The sequence below is a fragment of the Mercenaria mercenaria genome, unplaced genomic scaffold (genome assembly GCF_021730395.1).
Source record: "Mercenaria mercenaria strain notata unplaced genomic scaffold, MADL_Memer_1 contig_1075, whole genome shotgun sequence".
NCBI lineage: Eukaryota > Metazoa > Mollusca > Bivalvia > Venerida > Veneridae > Mercenaria > Mercenaria mercenaria.
The window spans coordinates 12159-30751 of NW_026459046.1; the positions used below are offsets into that span (position 1 = coordinate 12159).

Genomic DNA, 18593 nt, shown 5'->3' on the forward strand with positions numbered 1-18593 from the left:
CTGTGGATGTCCGGGGAAGAATAAGAGCTCCAAATTTTCACAGCCGTATAGAGCCTTAGGCAATACAACTGAACAATAAATCGTTCTTGAAGTGATGGGATTTAGCTTGAGTGGATGTATACCACTATTCGCAATATTCAAAAGTGTACCTCGCAACTTGTTACCAGCGTCGTAATGGGTTTTTTTGTGTACTTAAGTACCTATTGCATTCCATTCCCAAATGAGTGTAGGATTCTTTTACAATTATAGTTTCATCACCTAAATGAAAATCTTTGTCGACTCCTGAATCAGTTTCATTATAAACAATCACACCACACTTGTTCGCGTTGTAGCAATATCTCCATTTTTGGGAATATTCATAACAGATATTCAACATTTCATCAATCCCGCACTTTGAAAATGAAACTAAAACCATGTCATCAGCAACTGTTGGCGAGCAGACGTTCATGTTATACAAGCAAAACCCATAACCACAATCCTCTAATTGCCTAATTAGACCATTAATAAAGGTAAGATACATTAAGGGAGAGCTTTTCCCTCCTTGTCTGGTTCCTTGCATTACCGGAAAACTGGTCGATGTTAAACCTTGGTATTTTACACAACTGTAAGCGTTTCTATACATTTCTGTGATCGCTATCAATGTCGTATGGTCTATTCCACTTTCAATAAGTTTATAAAACAAGCCATAATGCCATACATTAACGAACGCCTGTTTTCCGTCCAAGTAACAAACATATAGCTTAGAAGAGTATTCACGGGCAAAATATACAGATTCCCGAAGAACAAATGACGTCATTAGGCAACCCAATTGTTTTTGAAAACCTCCTTGTTGCGCACTTAATGCTTTAAGTAATACGTCTCTGCATCTGGATAACAAAACTAGTTCATACAATTTAAGTGTTATAGAAGACAGAGTTATTGCTCGATAATTGTCAGGGTTGTCTTTCCTTTTCTTTCCACCTTTGTGAAGTGTAACGATTATTCCGCGTTTTAAATCATCTGGGATGTAACCATGTCTCAGCATAAATGTAAATATATTTGCCAGAATTCTTGAAGAAATGTCTTTTGCATAAATTAAATGCTCGTATGTTACACAGTCTTGTCCACCGGCTTTACCTTTCGGTAATGTATCTATGGCGTCCGACACAACTTCCGGTAAAACGCGTACACTCTTATCCGTGGTTATAGCACTTAATGTGTCATTAACAACTGACGTTACATTCTGTTTCCAGGTTTCATCGAAATCAGCCGAATCGCTTTGAGAATAAAGAGATCTGAAATAAATTCCCCACTGTTCTGTAACTTGTTCGCGGTCCCTTATGACAATATCGTTAAGTTTTATTCCGGCTCCCATTTCACTCTTGGATTTTCTTTTCCTAGAATTAACTAATTTCCAGAATTGAGTTGAGTCTAATTCGGCAGTTTTATCTAGTTCTTGGTCCATCATGGCTAGGTATTTCTCTGAGCTCTGCCTTAACATACGACGGAATACACACACTGCCGATTTATAGTTTATATATGATTGATTTTCCACATTGCGTGGCCGACCTTCACGACACCAAAAATCACGCATGGCTTTCATTTTCTTGTGAAAATTAGAAAGTTCATCGTTCCAAAACGGTTTCAGATATTGTTTGAAAGATTTGGGCGGTAACGTTTGGCAAGCACTTTCGATAAGTTTTGCTGTGAATATGTAATAAGCCCGATCTATTCCATCAGTGTCAAGGTCACAATATTCCAGATTCATCAACTCCCCGTCCGACAACAGTAGGGACTGATACTGCACAATTTTATCATCCGTTACCTTATTCCAGTTTAAATTATATACATTACAACTTGTAAAAGAGTAACAATTTTCTTCAATATACATGTAAATAGACATAATTATAGGTCTATGTCTGGAGACATTTAAACAATCGTCATCCAGAATTTCGCAACTTGACACAAGATCTAAAATTTCAACAGGAATACAAATATAGTCTATAAGTGTGTGATATCGGTCATCATATGAGACATACGAATGAGTAGCGCCTTTGCAATTTGGTAAAGTATTTACAGCTGTTAAGTTACACTCTGACAAGAAGCGAGACATCAACATCTGACGAGATGACATTTGCATTGTATGCCACTGTGTATTATAGTCACCAATAAAAATGGTTGTACCAAATTGTGAGTACAAATTATACAGATCATACAGTTTATCAATGTAATTCGAGAATGAACTGATAGAATGATTTGTACATGGTAAATACACTTGAAAAAAGAACAGGTATTGATTTGGCGCTATTTGCAGTTGGATACCAACAACGCGATTTTCATCAATGTTTAAAGGCGTTACAAAATTGTCAAAACGTTTATGCCACATAATAGCTACACCGCCTCTTCTAGAACTAGTTTTTACAAAGTCACCCCCATCATGGTCACCAACAGCATGATAATTATACTCATTTTCAATGCTGTCAAAGAAATGTATATTATGCGGCAAAAGCCAATGTTCAGAAATACCACAAATATCAATGTGTCTCCGTTTAAGTATGCCTGCAAGGTATGAGACACTAGACATTAATCCCGTCACATTCCAGGTCATTATATTTAAAGCCATAATACCACAACAGAAAATATGTTAATCTTGACAGTTACAGTTAAGCTAGTCAATGTCTAACTGTAATTCACTGAATCGGTTACTGTAAACCAGACCATTGCTCTGTGTTCCAGAGTTATGTGATGACCTACTAACCCCGGCACGCATCGGCCTACGGTCACGTGAACTTTGTATGGATTGCCTCGACCTCCATCGCTGGCAGGTCACCTTACGGGGCCAAAATCTGTCATTAAGCAAAAGGTTGGCACTTTCGTCTGCAGCAACATTGACGCGCACTACAAGCTTATTTGGCGACTTTCTCATAGGGAATGTCTTTATCGTATACACTGTTGGCCCATAACCTGGTTCTATCCGATTATAAAGAAATCCGCCTTTGGATATAAAAGTATAGGGTCTGTCACGATTTAACGACTTTTTAAAACCTAGGACACAGAATTGACGTGTATGACGACGAGATGAGAGCTGAAAGCCATCATCATTCGTACTGTTGTGTCTAGTAGTAATATGCACTGGGATTTGCTGCTGATTTTGTGGATTTTCAGCCGAGTGAATTTCCTCTGATGTTATATAAACAGGTATTTGATGTTGGCTAGTTACTTGTCCAACCACCGTATCAGCAGCATTAACATCGGCAATCGATGTGTCATTTTGTGTACCGGACAGACACGAGATAGCAGTTTACAGGATACTTTCAACAGAACTGGACAATCTAGTTAATGGTACGTCGTTATTTCACACCTAACGATGTGACACTAGGCTGTGTAGTACGGCGAAGGGTCTATACCGTGCACTGGAAGTATTTATAAAATTTGGTTGCCTGACCAAGATAGCGTTTTAGCATATTAAGTATTAATTCAATAAAATATTCTTGCCTTATGGAACTTGAATATAAAAACTCTTATATTAAAGTTGTCAAAGATTTGCTGTGATAAGTACACATTTTGCGAAAAATTAACTAGAATGTAAGTTTATGAATTATTGTTATACTCCCTTTGCCTATCTCGGTTGCGCAACCAGATAGATCGAAAATAGACGAACTTCAAAGCTATGCGCTGTTTTCATACCTTCCATTTGTTTCAGGTTGTTGAAGTATTCAAATTTGAATATAAAACTATATAAATTATACCAAAAGCTAAAAAAAAAATAGTCCACTTTTTACATTTTTTCATATTAAAGGGAGGCAATTACAAAATTTCATAAAAAGTATCAAAGTAAACATTTCCAGAAGAGGTATAACTCTATGTAATAATAGGTCTTTGTTCCTGAAATACAAGAAACTGACAAAAATATCATAAATGTTGCTCAAATGATAAATCATATGATTTAGCTTTAATAAAACCGGGTGATATGTATGGAGGTGATACCCGGAGTTACAGTAAGTTGTAGAAATGAATGAACTGGAGTATAAAATATGAAAGATCGGTCTCAAAGTTTCGAACCCGGACCCCCACCCCGCCCCGAAACATGCCCGCTCAGTCTGTTTAAAACAAAACAATAAAAAACGGTAAATATCTAATATGGAAATATGGGAGGGAGTGATAGCAATGAACTTTTGTGTTTTAACAATTTACTGCTAACGTTATTTTTGTTTTTAGATTATTTAATTTTTGATTTCTTTTTTCTTTTATATTTGAAATAATACTAGCATATCTTTTTAACACAGAATTTAAAAAAAACCCCGGTCTGGTCGGACTACGAACTATTTCAGCCTCGGCTTATACAACTATTCACACCGTGAATGTTAACTTTTTTGTTTTTAAAATGAACATTTTAAAGCATGGATTACAAATGTGTGCAATTCAGATGTTAAATTATTATACCCCACACAATGTCCAATGCAATTTTCCCATTAGTTTAACTTGAATAATATATCATATTTACAAGCGTTTTTATATCCCGTGCGCAAAATTGTTATTTTCAATTTCTGCGCATGTGATATTATAAAATAATTGCCTTTTGGTGAGGTCGATATGAGCCGCACCATGAGAAAACCAACATCCGCGCATTCTGGTCAGGATCCATGCTGTTTGCTAACGATTTCTCTAATCGCAATAGGCAATGTTGGTTTTCTCATGGCGTGGCTCATATGTGGATTTATCGGCCTGATAAAAGCAATATCAACCTCGGGCGAATTTATCGACTTGATATCGTTTTAACAGGTCGATAAATCTACATATCGACCACACATAAAAGGCGACAATTGTTTTATTATCAAATCCAGCCTACTCAAAAGTATAAACATTAGATACAGATGTCTGCAGCCTTAGGTCATCTTTCGTGGTTAATTGTATACAACGTCACATTGTTTTAACGTATTCTAGCATAAAACTGCTGTTATTGTCACTTTTCGGAGGTGTTTTAACAGGAGAGAAAACGTGTGTTAACAGAGAGATTCTCGCGCTCGCGTGCTGTTATAACACCTTTTTATATATGTGCGTTCCGTGGCAAAGCGTTAACGCTATTCGGCCCCAAAACGGATAATTCAAAATGAAATGACGTCGACGTGACAAAACAACGTAGACTTTACCGCGCATTTCCTGGAAATTCAATGACGTTGAGGGACAATATATTAATTCGCCCGTTTTTTACGCGTTTTCTGCTAGAATAGCGTTAGCGCATGTTCTTTTCGTGTTATAACATCTTCAGAATCCCTCGGGAATTGTTGGTACCCTCGCCCTAACGGGCTCGGGTACCAACCAATCCCTCGGGATTCTGCAGATGTTATAACACGAAAAAACATGCGTTATCCCTACAATAACGTGTGGACGTCACAGCTGGAGTTCAATATGTATGTTCAACTTTTTATCGTTGAACATGTGACTACATCTAGAACAATGGAAAGGACTATAAATATAGATTTAATGATAAAAAAATAATTTCATATCACATGCGCAACAACGCTATTTTGTTTTTCTGCGCATGTGATATTACATTTTCATGTCTCCCTATGAGAGATCGATACTTTCGTACTGATTAAAAGACGATGCGCTTATTCATACATAGGATTAAATTACTTTATCTTGTGTTCATACATGTGTGAACCCGGCCTATTTTTCTTTTCTGCTTTTGAATGATTTGTTCTACATGAAACATTTTGAAAACAATTTTTCATCAAATATTAAACTGAAACTATCACCATCAGATTGGAAATTAACTAACTACTAACTACTAAGAAAATGGGTGCTCTCATTATATGTTCCGTAGTTATCGCCGTTTTTCGAATGTTACTGCTGCTGATTTTGTTGAAGTATGCCCATAAATTCAGCGATATGTAGCCTCAAGACTATACCTATCAAAAAGTATTTTTATACAACAAAGTCGCGACAATTTCTAGGTGCTTACTAGTAAAGCCTCCTTAATTCTGTCTTCATTATTTGGCAAGTAATAACTTTTTTAAATGTTAAATAAATCATTTCATTAATTTTTCGGTATAATAAAATAAATAATGTATTCCTGAGAGGGTGACCCCTCGAAATAACTCTATCCGTGACTAATATTTTTCAATGCGACAATTGTAAGTTACTGTAGAGAAAGAGTTTAGTATTTAAAATGTAAATGTATAATAAAATGTTGACGAAAATGGGCTTAAAATTCTTAAAGACCACAACAGGAAATAATTCTTCCCGGCTAATTTTGACTTTAAGTTGGTCGGGACTTTAATATGCACAATCAAAATTTTCCTAGCTCCGCAGTATGAAAATGTACCTGGTAGTCATTTTACAATTTTATTTCATTCAAAAACATTTCAGGAACATTTTCAGAAAATAAAAGATACATACTGAGTGGGAACGATCAGTAAAATGTTTAATAAGAAGTACTATATTATGTTTTTCATTACGCCGCTTTTGTGTGTAACATGTATTCAGGTATACACGCGTAACAATAAAGATCGGAAAGAAATCGAAAATGGCTAACAAAATAAGAATATAATTTAAAATGAATTTATGGTGTTGTAAACTTTTTTTGGTGATTAAATTAATTTTCCTTAGATACAGGCATTTGTATGTAAAAATTGAGTGTGCAATAGCTGTGCGTGAAAATTGGGTAGGAGAAAATTGAGAATACCGCGAAAACGAAGGAGACCTCTGTTTATTTTCCACTCATATTACAATTCATTTTTTTATCATAATTGTATTTGTGAAAAAAATAACACACTACTTGGTCATTCCATTTGAAAACATATAGGTTTCAATGGGCCTGTTATACCAAATAAAACATAATTACTTTTTGGATATAATGGACAACCCAAAACATAAATTAATCTCCGTAAAAACAGAAACGTCACAATTATATATATTTAAGTTTGAGCTAAAATGTGATTTCTCGACGCGATTTGCGTAAGAAGTACGCATTTTACCTTTTCAATACAATGTAATATCGGGTGAAGATCAACTTTTACTATTATTTAAACAAGTTATGAAGGATGCAACTTGTTGTTGAAAAATTCCGCTCATTACACTTTCTTTATCGTAAAGTTGAAAAAAATATGTAAAGGTAAAGGTAAAGGTCTTGTTTATTATAGTGTCACCCCTATTGAAAGAGCCAGCCAATTTGGCTTATGAGACACCTTTATTGTGCGTACCAATTACCTCCCAACTCCTACCACATGCCAGGCGCCAGGCGGATAGAAGTCGGTAACCATTCATTTAACTAGCTCGCGGCTCACGAACCGGCCTTTTCGGAACGAGTCCCATGACAAACATCCACCGGACGAACGCTCCACATGGGGCTCGATCCTTCGACCTCCGATCCCGAGGCGGGCGCCTTAACCACTGGGCCACGGTGACCGGTAATATGTAAGGTTAAAACTTTTCTGAGACGCTTTATGGATTTGGCCACACATGGGCAGTTTAACAAACCATTTTAGCTGGAGAATTACACTCAGATCCTTCGTAAAAACTGCAAACTATCGTACAATTACTCTGTATATAAAAAAAGAGCAACAGTTTAATTTGCATAATTACAATAGGTTTGGTTCTACCAATGAAAAACTCACAAAACGTAGGGTCTAAGAATGCGACAGCATTAAAGTCCAAGTACAGTTCACTTCCGGTGTGGTCACGTGACCATAGTAAAGTAAGCAATGTTAGAGTAAATCGTCTGCACTACACTGTGATGTTGATAAATTTACACACACAAAAAATCTTAATGAAGAAATTTGTGAGATTTGAAGAAACAACATCCATTCAAAGTTTTATTTTGCTTTTTCCAGACTTATTTGTAAATTATGATTAGCGGGCTCAAACGATTCTTCTGTTGTTATGTATCAAAAATGCCGAGCACTAGCAAAATGACTGAAAGGGCATTCTGTATACAATAATATATCAACTCAACCTAAATAAATTGCAAAGTTTTGCAAGATATGTCTAACCATTGAAGTTTTAATCTTGAAGTATCTAAATGCATAATCTGAAAGTTAGGGCATTGGTTAAATATCCAAACGAACCTTAACAAGTTTTTACTTGGTCTTTTTTTCACGAAACAGTGTGAATCGTTCTATATTTGAGTTCAGTTAAATGGTAATTTTGTTCCATTTAAAAGATTTCTTTTTCGCGTCGAGTTTTGGTTCACCAACTAATGTGAAATACACTCGATGACTGCTTCCTGGAAACTAACCAGTACTCGCACCGAAAGAAGGGACTGTTGGAGTCACGGTCAAAATCCGCTGACAGGATTCAACCCCGCGACCTCCGGATTACGAGACATCTGTACAAAAATGAAAAAAAGGTAAAATTTGTATCTCGATTCTACTCTATATAGTTTTTAACTAATTTGAATATAACTTAAGTAAGTCAGTTTATTCAGAGATTACTTGCAAACTTGGAAAAAATAAATAAATAAAAAAGATGTTAAAACATCATAGCAACCTGCCGAATATGAAATCGGTTATCGAAAGTGCAAAGACTATGCCACAAACTGCAATGTACCACAATATATTCAATGTGTGACTTTCATCGTACGTCAATTCAGTCGACTAAGTTCAAGAGATACTCAGAATACTGCGTGAACAAACCTATTTCAGTATTTCTTTTTTATATTTTTATTTAAAAAATATGGGATACCGTGTGTAAAACCTTTAAATATTCAACGCTGCATTCTTCGTGCGTAATCGGTATTCCGACCTATCCTAAATGTTTTACTTGACCCTAAATGTTTTATGGTCTTTGAGATTTTTTAAAAACGTTTTAATAAAAGTTAAAAAAAAAAAAAAACTGCTCATTCTATTCTTTAAAAATTCTCAGTGATATTAGAAATTATTCGTATTCATTTTTTTTTTACATAAAAATAATTTCCGTAAAGTCTCATTGAACAAAAAAGTATAAAAAAAATCCCTGCCTATTTACTACCTGTGTTTTAGGCTTGTTACCGGACACAAAGAAATATTTAGGCTTTGGGAATGCACATGTGAAACAAAAACTCTTTGAGGCCCGAGAGGAATTATAACAACTTTTTGGACAAAACGTGATTATAAAATAGTATATAATAATAACGATACAAATTTTCGGGAACTAATTAGAAGCCTCGTCAAAACAACGCTATGTATAACAACTTCCTGTGTACAAGTTTACAAATTATATTAAGACGTTTTTGCAACCAGAAAGAACACGCAGTCTTAACCCATTCATCAAAGAAGTTCCTCGCGGGCATCATAAAGGTCAGTGTTTTTTTTACTAAATTCTAAACATGTAAGTTAATATCGACACGATATCATTCGTAATTATATTAGCCTTCTGTCCGTAAGTTTCCGGTGGTTTCCGTACAATCGGAATCGGCTATTTCCGTGGTTTGGGCCGGTCCGGGCCGGGCCGGGTTTTATTGATAACCAATAAAACAAAGGTGTGCCGAATGGGGCAAAGTGATGTAGCTGAAAAATTTTCCTCTCGTCGGGGCGCCGCCATTTTGGGTGCCGCCATTTTGTTCTACTTCCGTCAAAGTCGGGAAAATTGTTTTTTTTTTTTTTTAATTTTATATTTGAGTTACAATCTCTATGTTCATTAGGTGTCTTTATTTTTTAAAAAGTTATGTTACGGAAATAATTTCAATTTTGCATTTATTTTACAAAGTGCGTGTCCCTAGAGGACAGGTGCTCACAGGAAATGCTTTGTTGGCAGTGAATACAGAACTTCATTTGATTGCTGAATATTATCCATCACTCAAAAATAATACAAGAAAGATTTCCAGTTGGTAGAAAAAAATATGATTTCATTTCGTAAATAAACTTACCCGACAGTACTGTATGGATTTCCTTTTCGTTTATTTTTCTCAATTCGCTCTTTAATACCGGAAGTAAAATTTGAGTTATCTACTCTTACTTCCGGGGCACGTGAAAATGTTTAGTTTCTTTTTTTCGGCGACCTGTTCGGTCGTGTTTTTCTCTGCGCTCTTGATGGCTCAAGCCGAGGTGAATAGCAAAGGTTTACGCCAGGAAGGGAAAATTGTTCCCTCAGACTCAGAAAATCAGGAGTCGGGCAGTAATGCGCCGAAAACTCCCAATAAACGTCGGTCGAGATACGACATACTAGAAGAACAATGGAATAAAAAATTCTCGACCTTGGATAACAAGCTGGACGGTCTTATTGCCACAATCCAAGCTTCTGCAAATTCGACACAAAGTCAGAATAGTAGTAATTCACGGAAAAGGAGAAGTAAGTTCTCGAAATCCCCATCAGTTTCAGACAGTTCTGATGAAGATGCAGTGTCTTTATATCTCGAACTTGTCATTCACCATCACACAGTGAGAACAATTCTAGTGATGAGAATAACATGAACTCACCGTTGAATAAACATGACTTAAAAGAATCTACCAAAAAATGTTTGTATGAGATTTTTGGTGATGATGCCACAAATAAGAAGACTGTAAAAAAGGATGGCATTTGTGTTGACTTGTCTCAAAAGGAAGTGCTAGAAGACAGCTATCATTGCAAAACACCAAGACATTTAACTGCGTTCAGTGAGGAAAATTACGGTTTATTTCCAGTGGATGAACAAACAGAATGTTACTTACAGGTACCTACATTGGACCCTTTAATTGAGAATCTGTTACTCAACAGGCATGGCTCTAAAGCATCGTTTAAGAAAAGCAAAGCAAAAACATTGTATTCACAACCGTGCAAGATGGTAGAAAAAACTGCTTACCATGGACAACAAGCTGCTAGACTTGGTGTAGTTATGCAGTTATATGTTCAACAAAGTTTGGGTAATCTGGTACAATACTTGTCATTAGATGATTTTTCGAAAGACAATGCTATACAGTCAGTAAAGGACATTTTTGCGATGTCTACCAAATGTTTGGATCAGTTAGGCAGAACTGCTGCTTTTCATCACATAGTAAGACGTACTTTGGCTATGACAGACACTGGCATATATGAACTGGCAGATTCTTCTGACTGCTAATCTACCCTTATCAGGAGAAGGAGTGTTTGGCACAGAACTTGAACCGTTACTCAAAGCTCGTAAAGACAAAAAGAAACAGGTAGATGAAATGTTACCTGAACTGAAGAAAAGAGGGAGTAAAAGAAAATACTCACCAGATCGTGCGTCACAGTCAGAAGCTAAACGGCAGCACTATAGTACTTCTACTAGTACTCAGGGTTCCCGCTGTCGGTCGCCAATGGCGCCAAATGCGACAAAAAATTAATTCTGGCGCTAAAATTCTTCAATTGGCGAATTTTAGTGGCGCCAACAAAAAAAAGCAACAAAAAATCGGCGATGAAATTTTTTCTCACAGTCGTGAAATTCTTATCCCGTACACCGGAAAATCGATCCAAGGTAAAGGTCGCGCGTGATTGATTACAGGATGTGTTTGTTTATATCACCTGTATGATTGTTTTGAGAAGCTGTTGACATGCAAGGGGTCAATTTAATTATCTAATTGGATTAGCAGACGGGATAACTTTAATCATCCAGCTGATTAGATAATTATGAATACGTTTGCTGACGTTTGTAGCAAATTTACTCTTGTGATGTCGCCGATGTTGCTGTTCATGTACGAAAGATTAAAAGCATGGTAAGTGATTTGTGATTTACAGTTTGAATTAATTGAATGGACATCAATTAAAATTGTTATGAAATACTGATAATTCAGTTAATTGGGTATTTCAGCTCCGCTATATAATGGAAATAATTTTCGTATACAGCCATCAATGTCACAAAATGTCGACACCTAGTAAATCTATGAAACGTAAACATGAGGGTTCCGTTGGAACACCTCCTTCTAAAATTTCTAAAACTGCAAATTCTCCAGTTGTTAGGCACTTTCAAGAATCTTGGTTGACACAATTTCCATTTTTGAGTTATGATGGAAACAAAAAAGAAATGTTCTGTAAATTGTGTGTGCAATGTCAATATGACAATACTTTCACTTCTGGATGTAATGTAATGAAGAAAGAATCCATCTCAAAACACATGAAAACTAAAGGTATAATAGTTGGATAACTTCGAAATAATTTCTAAATTAAAACTGCATTGTGGATGTGTTAACGGTTTGATTAAATTTGAAAATTTACTGTGGATTATATGGATGTACATGGAGAAAACAAGGTAATGATTTTATTTATTTTTATCTGTAGATCACCAGAATGCAGTGGATGCTGGAAAGCTGCGTGCTCAGATGGAAACTGCTCGAGTCGCATCTGTCAGTAAGAGTGGAACAGCTGTTAGAACTGCCATGGCTAACGTATATTTCTTAGCGAAACAAGATCTCCCCAGCTCCATGTTGGCTACAGTTAACAGGCACATGTTATACCAGGTATTTAAAATAAAATGCAATAACTAAGTATGCAATTAAATTTTATAATTCTAAGTCAGTAAAGAAATGTGCTGGAAAGTTATGATGTTATACATACAGGAAAATTATTATGCCCATTTGATATAAATGTTTTGATGAATGTTTTAATATTAAGTAAAAATTAGTTATCTTATGCCGACAGTAGAGAACTTTAAATCTTTTCATGAATGTTTAAATATAAAGTAAAAATTAGTTATTTTATGCCGACAGTAAGTGCTTTAACTTACAAAATTTTGGATATAGTTTGAAAAAAATTTCCAATTCGAGCTTAAACATCTGAATTCACTGAATTTTTCTAGGAGCATTTCTTTTACAATTGCAGGGTGTATCCCAGTTGGCAAATCTTAAGGTTGACCAACACACTACTTACGAACACTCAGATTCTACGAATGAGTTTCAAGACAGCATTGCAGCTGTGATTGAGGATGAGATTTTAGAGAAAGTTAAATCGAGTGGCAAATACAGTTTAATGTTCGATGAAAGTACAGACATTTCAGTTCATCAGAATCTAATCATGTATATACGTGTTTTGGAAACTGACTGCCTTGGTGTTGTGAATCCAAATACTCATTTTTTTTCAATTGACAGTATTGAACGTGCTAATGCTGAGTCTATTTATGCAAAAGTATTGAGTACTCTTAGCCAGAAAGGAATTCAGTTGTCCGGTCTCTGTGGGGTTAGCACAGATGGTGCATCTGTGATGGTAGGAAACAAGTCAGGTGTTGTAACTAGACTTAAGGCAGTAGTGCCAGGTGTTTTAGCTACACATTGTATAGCACATAGATTAGCTCTTAGCTGTTGTAGTGGAGCAGACACAATACCATACTTAGTTAAGGTGCAGGAAATTTTAAACAGTGTGTACAAGTATTTTCACCTGTCACCAAAGCATATGGCCATGCTAGAATCTATCCAGCAACATTCACAGGGCAAATGTCTAAAGTTCAAAGAGGTATTCCATACACGATGGCTGAGTTTTGAGGGTTCTGTAGAAGCCATGGTGAGAAACTATGGTGATTTAGTGTCAGTATTTCTAGAGGAAAGTAGTGGTAAGGCATTAAGTCTGTACAAGCCCATCACTTCTTATAAATTCCTGTATGTAGTTCACTTCTTGTGTGATCTCCTGAAACCACTAGCTGCCTTGTCTAAAACCTTCCAGAAATCCGACTTGGACTTTTCGGAAGTTATGCCCATGCTACACTCAACAATTGACCGAGTAGAACATCTTGGATCCAAGAAAGATGGCACCTACCTGAGTGGATTTATATCACAGGTGCCAGACGAGCCACAGGTAGGTGATGATGGTCTCACAACTTTCGAGTACCAGGGTCATACCATTAGGGACGGAGAAAAACAGCGTAAGGATGCAGTCAGTGTTTGTGATAAGTTTGTCGCAGGTATGATTAGATCTATGAATGATAGGTTTTGTGATAATGAGGACAGTACAGTGTTGACAGCATTGAGTAACTTATTTAATCCAGTTTTAGAAAGGGAAAGTAAAGTAGATGATACAGAGGTTATTGTAGAGTACCTAGGTAAGGTTGGTCTTGAGTGTAGTATAGATGATGTAGACATGTTCCTCAGATTTGCTCATTCTCTCATCAAAGAAGGCAATACGTCTGTAAAGTCGCCCAGGGATGTAGCAAACTTGGCAATCAGGAAGAAAGATGTCTATCCTACAGCTGCAGAAGCTGCAGAGAGATTTCTTCTTGCTCCAGTCTCTACTGTTGATTGCGAGAGGGGCTTTAGTAAACAGAACCTAATTAAAACATGTCTGAGAAGTAGAATGTCTGCTAAGTGTTTGGATAGGTTAATCAGAATATCTGTAGAAGGTCCAGAAATTAGTCAGTTTCCTTTTGATAAGGCATTCAAGAAGTGGGCTTCAAAGGACAGGAGAATTTTAAAGTAGTGTCCAGCTATCAGTTAGCTTAAGTGATACTAAGCAAAATATAAGAAACATGCATTTTTTACTAGTAAATGATTTTACTCATTGATGTTCAAGATAAGATGTTTTCAGTCTAAGATTAGTTCACTTGGTTGTGTATCTGATTTCAAACTCTTTTGTTTCAAAACAAAACATAATGTACTTAATGTTAAGATATGATGTTTACAGACGCATTTGTGTGCATACATATGACTTGATATTTGTGAAGGTTTTTCTTTTTCAGAACATGTGCTTGTTTATATTATGTGCTAGTTCAGAGATAGTTCATCAATCTGATTTCATTCTCTGTTGGTTTTTTTCAAAACAAAATATAATGTACTTTATGTGCTGTACAGCTATCCATTAGCTAAAGAGAAAGAATGTTCAAGGTATGATATTTACAGACACATTTCTGTGCATACATATGACCTGATATTTGTGAAGTTGTTTTTTCTTTGAAGAACATATGTGCTTGTTTATATTAAATGCTAGTTAAGAAATAGTTCATAAATTGTTTTAATTAACTGATACTTAAGTTATTGAAATAAATTTTTAAAAATATGTATGTTTGTTACTGACTGCCTTAAATTGTTATTATATCTTGACAAAAATGGTATATCACCTCTGTACTACAAACACAAATTCATCAGGATGGAACAATTTTCGCATCCCTAGAGTACCAAGAGAACAGAGGGATCAGTCCTCCATCAGAACCTCTGCTAAGTATGACAAGTCTGGCTCCAAACAAGAATCCTTTCCTAAACGATCATCGAGAGGAAGGATGGGAAAGCCAGCTTCACAATGACAATGTAAGTATCATTGCGCAATGTCCTCAGATACCTGTCGGTGGTCGAATTTCTCGATTTCTGAAAAATTGGAAACAAATAACAAGATACCAATGGGTTCTAGATTTAGTTCAAAATGGGTACAAGCTAGAATTCGAAGAAAAACCTCCGTTTTCAGGCATCAAACATACACAAGTTTCAGAAAAGCAACAAAACTTAATTCAGAAAGAAATACAAGATCTTTTAATAAAAAATGCGATAGAAGTAGTAGACAAAACTCAGATTCATTCAGGATTTTACAGCAAGTTATTTCTAGTTCCCAAGAAAAACGGGGAAATGAGACCAGTTATAAACTTAAAACCACTCAACAGGTATTTGAGGAAAAAGCATTTCAAGATGGAAACTATGCAAAAAGTCCTAAATCTAGTTCAGAAAGGAGATTACGGCATAAATCTAGACCTAAAAGATGGTTATTTCCATTTAAAAATATTCAAAAATCACCGCAAATATCTTCGTTTTTGTTTCAAAGGGATAGTTTACCAGTTTCGGGCACTTTGCTTTGGCCCAACGTCAGCACCAAGGGTATTTTGCAAGATAATGTCAGTCATAATAGCATACCTGAGACAACGCGGACTTCGTCTATCATCCTATCTCGAAGATTGGTTAACGCTGAACCAAACATACAAAAAGTTGTTAGAAGACAGAAAGTCAGTTATAGATCTCCCTTTTCAACTAGGTTTAATTGGGAACAAGAAAAAGTCATCGTTAGTTCCGTCTCAGATATTTTCTTACATAGGGGGTCTGTTCAATATGAAGATGGGGCTAGTGTACCCCACACAAGAAAGAATTTCAAAGCTCAAAATAGCAGTGTTAAATGTACTGCAAGGCAATACATCAGCAAGACATTACCTAATTGTGTTGGGTACAATAGCTTCTTGTCTAGACCTGATTCCAAATGCAAGGTTGTTCATGAGACCAATTCAGCTCCACTTACTGCAAAATTGGAGTCCTGTCAGAATGTTTCTGTGTCATATAGTTCCATTGACTCCTTTGCTCAAATACCATCTAAAATGGTGGCTTCAAGATCAGAACATTTTGAAGGGAAAATCAGTTCAACATGTTTCTTTTCCAGTCACTATAACCACAGATGCGAGTGGAACGTGGGGCTGGGGTGGTCACATGAACAACCTTACAGTGCAAGGCCGTTGGTCAAAGTTAGAGAAATTGCAACACATCAACATTCTGGAAATGAAAGCTGTAATGTTAACTGTCCAACATTTTCTTCCTGCTCTAGAAAACAAGAATGTATTGATCAGATCGGACAACACCTCGGTATGTCAATACATCAATCGCCAGGGGGGTACACGTTCACCAGCTCTATGTCGTCTGACTTGGGACTTGTGGGATTTAGCCCTGAGACACAATATGAGTCTCAAAGCAGCCCACATCATGGGGAAGTCCAACAACTTGGCGGACTTTTTGAGCAGGAAGAAAGTGCAAGATACAGAGTGGAGTCTGAACAAAACAGTGATAACACAAATTTTCAGTCAATGGGGTTATCCCCTCATAGATCTGTTTGCAACATACGAGAACAAACAGACAACACTGTTTTGTTCATGGTTTCCACATCCCCAAGCTTTAGCACTGGATGCCCTGTCAGTTGCATGGCAGAGCATGTTTGCATATGCATTTCCCCCAGTTCAGTTAATTCCGAAGGTTCTGAGTCACATGCAGCTGTTCCAGTGCAGGTTGATTCTCATAGCCCCAAATTGGCCGAGGCAGCATTGGTTTCCTCATCTGCTAAAAATGTTGATAGCAAGACCAATCAAATTACCAGTAATTCAGAATCTGTTGACACAAGGCAAAGGGAAAGTAATGCATCCAAATCTAGAGACATTGCAGTTGGCTGCATGGCTACTATCGACAGAGCCTTCAGAACAAGAGGCTTTTCAGAAAACACTAGAAAGCTATTGGCCGCCTCATGGAGAAAAGGCACCCAAAAAGACTATAACTGTAAATTCAGAAAATTCAATAGTTGGTGTAGTGAACAAGAAATTGATCCCTATACTGCATCTCTAACAGACTGTGCCCATTTCCTCACTTTTTTGTTTGACAAAGGGTTAAAGTACAAAACAATTACGGGTTATAGGTCTATTCTGTCATCACTTTTAGCACCTATTGAAAAATTTCCAGTTGGTCAACATCCTTTCATTATTAGATTACTGAGAGGTATCTTTAATCAAAGACCACCACTTAGAAAACTGGTACCTGAATGGGATTTACCTCTTGTTTTAGGATGTCTGAAGAAACCGCCTTTTGAGCCGATGAAAGAAGCCTTCTTGAAATATGTGACCTGGAAGACTTGTTTTTTGATAGCAGTAACTTGTTTTCGTCGTTGCAGCGACATTCAAGCCTTACGTTTAGGTGAAGGGAACATAAATGTACAAAAGAAAGGACTAACTTTCTTACGAGCAGGTTTGTCAAAACAAGATAGACCTAATCATCATTCTAGGAAGATTTTTGTGCCATCTTTTCCAAGTAATAAATTGTTAGATCCAAAAAGAGCGATGACGTACTATTTGAAGAAAAGAATGTTTCAGAATTCAAGGCTCGGAAAATGAACTTAAACTCTTCTTGAGTGTTATTAAACCGCATGAACCAGTGTCGAGCCAAACTATTTCTAAATGGTTGGTCAATGTGATTAAAGCATACAAAAAGAGCAATAAACAGCTTGACAAAGTTAAAGGACACTCAACACGTAGCTTTGGTCCATCCTGGGCTCTTTTCAAGGGTGCCTCTTTAGATCAGGTTCTAGATGCGGCAGATTGGTCTTCTGAGACCACTTTTATCAAACATTACATGAAAAATGTGTATGTAAATATATTAGATTTTCATTGAAGATGAGAAATTAAGGAAAATTTCTCTTAATGACTGTGTTTTGGAACTGTGATTCTTTTTTTCCGGCGAATTGCTGTTTGATTAAAACGTTGTTAATATATATTGTATACACAACTTTTTAAGGGGAACTGTATACAGATGGGTATCTTTATTGGATATGCTGTATAGTTGGGATTTATGTTTGTAAATACATTGATACACTGATAGTACAGTGTGTACATATATTCCACGATTTATTTGGATTCCTGGAGTAACCAAATGGATCCACCAGTTGATATCAGGATGTGAGGGACAGTTTTTATAGGATCACTTCATAGGTAAGTGTTCCTTAAATTTGCTTAAACTTTAACAATCCCTCCTCCTGACAGTACTGCTTGTTAATCTGGATTAATCCATACAGTACTGTCGGGTAAGTTTATTTACGAAATGAAAATTAAAAATTTGTATTCAAATTGAAGTTTTATGAGTAAATAATACTTACCCGACAGTACAATTACACCCAACCCATCCTTCCCCACATTGTTAAAGTTTCTAGAGGAATTGGTCGCCTCAATAGAAACTAAACATTTTCACGTGCCCCGGAAGTAAGAGTAGATAACT

The 18593-nt window shown here is 36.3% G+C and overlaps 3 protein-coding genes across 3 annotated transcripts; 2 read left to right on the forward strand and 1 right to left on the reverse strand.

The window, feature by feature from the left end:
• Nucleotides 1–200: 200 nt before the first annotated feature.
• Nucleotides 201–2563, reverse strand: LOC128551423 (uncharacterized; the record flags this gene model as incomplete). Its single annotated transcript, XM_053532274.1, has 1 exon — nt 201–2563. A coding segment is annotated over exon 1 (2363 nt), but the record flags the coding sequence as incomplete, so codon positions are not given.
• An 8648-nt stretch (nt 2564–11211) lies between these two features.
• LOC128551422 (zinc finger protein 862-like) lies at nt 11212–14661 on the forward strand. The gene is made up of 3 exons (XM_053532273.1): nt 11212–11609; nt 12172–12350; nt 12712–14661. Exons 2-3 carry the CDS (start codon nt 12213–12215, stop codon nt 14293–14295), a joined length of 1722 nt encoding a protein of 573 aa, XP_053388248.1. The 5' UTR covers nt 11212–11609; nt 12172–12212; the 3' UTR covers nt 14296–14661.
• A 475-nt stretch (nt 14662–15136) lies between these two features.
• LOC123526694 (uncharacterized) lies at nt 15137–17716 on the forward strand. Its single transcript, XM_045305940.2, has 2 exons — nt 15137–17513; nt 17571–17716. The coding sequence occupies exons 1-2, from the start codon at nt 15137–15139 to the stop codon at nt 17714–17716; spliced, it is 2523 nt and encodes an 840-aa protein (XP_045161875.2).
• The last annotated feature ends 877 nt before the right edge of the window (nt 17717–18593 follow it).